Raw genomic sequence first — 5838 nt, forward strand, 5'->3', positions numbered from 1 at the left:
GATCCGGTAACCTATAAGCAACAACAGTCGCTTAAGAAACTAGTCAAAACTCACTCATACCCTAACGGTCGCTTACGGTCGCTTATACGCTTAACGATTGGCATTAATCACTCGCGTACCCTCAGCTCCACTAATTTTAATAAATTAATCATTACAAATTTTAAGGTGACTCTTTCGCGAATACTCTACCAACTGCCTAATCCACCTTACATAATTGTTTAGTAATCCAATTAGTCTTTTAAGGGCCTTAAACAAGGTTTCAAAGTAAAGCGAGGGGTAATTATTCGCTCACGAAACGCCGTTACTTAAAACGGTCGTTTCTCCTAAACCGTACATTGGATATAATCGAACTACATACCAAAACGAAGCTTACGACCCGATATAACTAAACATGGAAAGGTTGCAGATTGGTCAGTGAGCTTTCTGTCCCGAACACTAAGTACAAACAGTTGAATAAAAATGGCTATTACGACGACTATATTTACGCGATTACCAATTTTCTCACTACACCAAAACCTCACCAAACAACCCACAATCATTAACACATCAAAAACTCATCTAAACCATACCACATCAGTCCATATTCTCAAATTTTTTCAACTCAAACAACCACAATCAAGACCTTGCTCTTTTCAAAGAATTCAAGAACACAAACATGGTTACTATTCATCTAGCCATAAATCATGAAAAACGAGTATGGTAATCAAGGAGGTGAGGAGAGTGGTTATCCTATATCCGTAGAGCTTCTCGAGGTCTTCGATTTGAATGGTAGCACGTGCGAATCGGCCAAGGAAAACTCAAGATACAAGCATTTTTTTCTTCTCCATTTTTTATCCCCTTTCCTCTAGGGTTTTCTCTTCAAAAATGAAGAAATGGTCTTTTGCTTTCCTTTTTGCTTGGTTGACCTTGAGATTTGTGCCAAAATTTACTTGGTTGTGAACTAACCAAGTGGTTACTTGATTAAATATCTCATCTCCACTTTAATAAAGTGCTTGCATCATCTTGATGACCTCATCCCCAAGCCACATGTCATATTCTTATGGTGTGATGATGTCACCTAGTTTCTTCCCCACTTGATTAATCTCCCTTGCTCCTTTTACAAGCTTGTTTCTTGACCGTTTATTTGTTTTACGGTTCGCTTAACTCTCGTTTCCGTTAATCGTTTGGGGGATCATATCTAGGATCTTATTAATTGGGCTTCCCTAAACATTCCTTAATATTTTATACTCCCTTAATGATCCTCTCTTATAATCCTTGAATTTAAATCATTTTAATCATGTTACATTATACTTAATTCTTTCGGTAACTGGTGGATTTTTGGGAAAAATCAAAGTGTCCGGATTCGAATTCTGACGATATTTACATACACTTATTTACTTTATGGAATACTAGTACGATATCAGAATTTCCATAACAGTACTTCTATATAGTGTGGTCTGATAATTTTCCTTAATCAGCATCATCAGCATCATCAGCAAAAGTTACTATTCATCAGGGTTTAAAAATTATTTCCAAAAATTGGGGTTATTTATTACAGTGGTTAATGGCCAAGCCTAAAACATAGTGGACAAGGGCAACTTTTAGAACACATACACATAGTGATATGTTTGTTAACAATCACTGTGAGGTGTTTAATAGCTCTATAAGAAAGTTCAGGGACTTGCCTATCATAACAATGTTCACAGAGTTGCACAAGGATGTGATGAAAAGAATCCAAGTGAGGAGAGATAAGTTGGCTTCAAGAGAAACAATCATTTATCCTAGCGCCCTTAAGAAATTGGAAAAGTAAGTACTTCTTTACTGAACTAGTCTAAGCCTTACATTACTATAATTTTCTAATATTTCTGTCATGGCTTATATGTTGAGCAATTCAGTATGCTGGGAATTGTGCAATATCATGGTCTGGAGGCACCAAATATTTGGTAACTTGCACATATGGGGGTCATGAACCGGTGGTCAACCTACATAACAGAACATGCACTTGCAGAAAATGGGATCTCACTGGGATCCCATGCTATAATTCTTGTGCATGTATAGCTATTAAGAATGAACCCTGGGAAATGCATAAAAACAATTGTTATAGCAAGGAAGAGTACAAAAAGGTATGTATTTTTCACAAATAATTAGTACTCCTTCTTATTTGTTCAACATCTATACAATTAAAAACTAAGTATTTTATTTGTTCAATAGCTATACAATTGCACACTGGACCCCATTGTGGGGCCTGAATTTTGGCAAACAAGTGCTGAACCAAAGCCCTTACCCCCAAATGTTAAGACCCCTGCAGGAAGGCCAAAAAAAAGGGTGACAAAGAATGATATCCCTCCTAATGCCACAAAACTAAGCAAGGCTGGACAGTTGTGAATTATCATTATTATAAAACAAGGGGTCACAATGCTAGGACTTGTGTTGCCAAGGTAAACTTAGATTCATGAAATATTTTCTTGCAATTTTAAAGTCTTAATTTCAAGACTTACTTAGATTCATTGAAAATGTACACAAAAATGATGGAATTAAAAAGGCTGCTGAGGAAGGAACTGTGCCTAATATAGCCAAGTCAACTTGTGAGTGCAAAACATGCAATAAACCTGGTCATAATTCAAGAACTTGTTTAGTTAAGGTACAAGTGTGTATACTACAATTTATGTTCTTAAGATAATGATTTGTGCTAACTTGCTTTTATTCAATTAATTCACAGAAACAGATGGTGCAAAGGGCAATTCTTCTATAAATCCATCAATAGATCAAGACCAGCAAAGAATACCTGAGATGAATGCATCAACATGAAGAGAGACAGATTCATGGAACCCAAGGAAGCTCAACCTCTGCATTTCAAGAACAAACCAGGAAAAACACCCCAAAGAGAAAGAGATAAATGCCATATTTTATGGTTTCTGTTGTGTCCAAGAAGAATGGTGGTGTAGTAGTAATGTGGGTGAACATATTTATGATTGTCTTATTTTATGGTTGGGTCTGGTAGGTAGCATATGGTATGGCTAAACTTTTAATTTCTTTTGTTTGTCATTAAGTTTGTTGGGCATGTAATAGCTGGTATTAAAGGCTTCAAGCCTTCCTTTTGTCGTTTATATGTTTATAGGCTTTATGGAAAAAGTGTCGTCACCGAGAGTAGTAAAAATAAACGGTGTAGAGAGGTTCTTCCTAAAAGTGAGTGCAAGGTGAGGATGTATGTCAATTACCAAAAGAAAAAACGTCTTTGGGAGGTAACTAGCCTTGAATTGGTACACAACCACGGTCTTGTTTCCCCTAGTAAGATGAATTTGGTACAACGCGAAAGACATGTCAACACCGCTACCCGTAGTTTGATTAAAACGCTTTATGATTCGGGGGTTCGTATTGTCAAGTGATGAATGTGATTGGTAACATTCATGGAGGTAATGATAAAGTTGGTTTCAATGTTCAACATGTTAGGAATGTGTTAAGAGACGAGAGGAAGAAAAGGTTTGAGATTAGTGACGCCCAAGCGGGGTTGGACTTGTTGCATAGGTTGAATGAAGAAAGTGGTTCTAAATATTTTATTAGGACCGAAGTTTATGAAGAGAATCTTTTGAAGTATCTAGTATGGATTGATCCGAGATGTATAATGGCTTACCAAAATTTTGGCAATGTTATGGCTTTTGATACCACTTATCGGACAAATAGATATGCAATGCCATTTGTCCCATTTACCGGAGTCAATCATCATTATCAATCGGTTATTTTCGGGTTTGCATTGATGCGGGATGAACACGCGTCGAATTTTGAGTGGATTCTTCGTACTTGGCTTGAAGGTGTGGGGAATAAGCCTCCATTGATTATAATCACGGATCAAGATCAAGCCATGGCAAGCGCTATTGCGGTTGTACTCCCGAATACTGCCCATTTATTGTGTTTTTGGCACATTAGTCAAAAATTCCCCGAGAAATTAGCTCATTATTATTCGGATTTTCCGGAATTCAAGACGGACTTCAACCATTGTATTTATTAATCTCTCACCGAATGTATTTTTGAGGCTAGATGGGCATCATTTGTGGAAAAGTATCACTTTGCAAGAGCATAAATGGTTAAATGGGTTATATGAGTTGAAGCACAAATGGATTCTTGCATATACTAGAAACACATTGTAACGACCGAGAAATTACGCTTGTATTATATTATATTAATGATAAATTATGTGTATTATTATGTGATAAAATGTGTAAAGTCATTAAACCCTAACTGTTATGTGTTACGTGTTGGCTGTTTTGATTCAAACGTGTTTTGGATATTTATCGAACGTTTTATCGTCCGTTATATATTTTATATCAAAACCCGTACAGCTCAAAACTATGTTTTAAAATCCCGTATTTCAAACAAAATCATTGGCCCTATTTTATTAAAAATGCCCTATACCATATCGCTATTCTGAACCCCTAGACGTTTTACAAATTGACCTTTTTCGCGAAAAATGACTTTTCCGGACCCCTTCGGGTACCAAAACCCCCACAAAAATTACATTTTTATTTTTATATGATCATGAAATTATCATATATCATTTTTCTTTGTATTTTTGTAATATTCACAATTTTTGGGAATTTTTAGCATTTATTTAGTATTTATTGGATATTTAAAAATTCAATATTAATACCCAAAAATTATAAAAATTGGGGCCAAATATTTTTATTAGGAGTGTAATTAGACCCTTAATTTTACTTAGGGGTATTATTTTCATAAATATAAATACCTGAATTACTATTAATTTTTCAGTTAATTATAATTAAAAATCAGAAAAATAAAAAGAAAATTCAGAAAAAGGAATTAGGGTTCTTGAGTATTCTTGCGGATCAAAGCCGATTTGATCGTGATTCCGGTGACAGAAATTGAAGTGTGAGTAACCGATTTGAAGACCAAAGCCTGTTCTATCAGATTATCACGTCAAAATCATCAACCGAGGTATTAATTTGTGTTTCGTAATTTTCGGATTAATTTCTTGAATTCGGGTTTCGTTTTTGGTTGTTTGTTTGATGATTATGTTAGTATAGATGTATAGATCGTCGTTTTGTGAGTCGATTGGCACCGGTTTCGTCGAGGTTGGTTCCGGGTTTGTGCTCGCCGGAAAACGCCGTCAACGGCGGCTGTTCTTGGTTTCCTGGGATGGTGGTCGATGAGAACGAAGGGGAAAGGAAGGGGGACGACGTGTGATTGCTGTGGAACAAGAACGGGGAAGAATCGAACTCAAAGCACGACGTTTGGCCGTGTTTTTCGTCTCGCCGGAAAATCCTCGCCGGGCCGGAATCTGGGCAGCGGCCGGTCTGTTCTTCCCGACCCGATTGGGTTGGGGACGACCCGGTTTGCAACCCGGAAACGACCCGGGTTCGATCCTAAAAACCCAAACCCTGTTCTGTTTTTGTGTTTTTAGTTAATTAATTATTTAGTTATATTTTAATATCTTAAAATTAGTTTTTAATAATTCTAAAAATTAATTAAAAATTAGTTTTGAATTCTGAAAATTAGTATTATTAATTTTTAAATTATTTTATTAAATTATAAATTCGAATTTAATTATTTAATTAATTATTTAATTAATTATTTAATTATTTATTATTTATCTAATTAATTAATAATTGGGTACTTAATTAATAATTAGGTAATTAATTAATAAATAAGAATTAGAAATAATTAAGTGATATGATTAATAATCTAATAATTAGTTAATAATGCGAATAGTGATTCACTAATTAGAATTAGTATTCGAGCGATAGTTATTCGAATAATATTGCGGTAATTATATATATCGTATAATTAAATATCGGTAACTAATTGATTAACGAATCGTATGAGTTTCAATAATAATATAATAGT

General features: G+C 35.0%; 1 protein-coding gene across 1 annotated transcript; it reads left to right on the top strand.

Moving 5' to 3' along the window:
- The first annotated feature begins 3364 nt into the window (after nucleotides 1-3364).
- LOC141714894 (protein FAR1-RELATED SEQUENCE 5-like) lies at nucleotides 3365-3985 on the top strand. The gene has a single exon (XM_074518390.1). It carries the CDS (start codon nucleotides 3365-3367, stop codon nucleotides 3983-3985), a length of 621 nt encoding a protein of 206 aa, XP_074374491.1.
- The last annotated feature ends 1853 nt before the right edge of the window (nucleotides 3986-5838 follow it).

The sequence above is a fragment of the Apium graveolens genome, chromosome 3 (genome assembly GCF_009905375.1).
Source record: "Apium graveolens cultivar Ventura chromosome 3, ASM990537v1, whole genome shotgun sequence".
NCBI lineage: Eukaryota > Viridiplantae > Streptophyta > Magnoliopsida > Apiales > Apiaceae > Apium > Apium graveolens.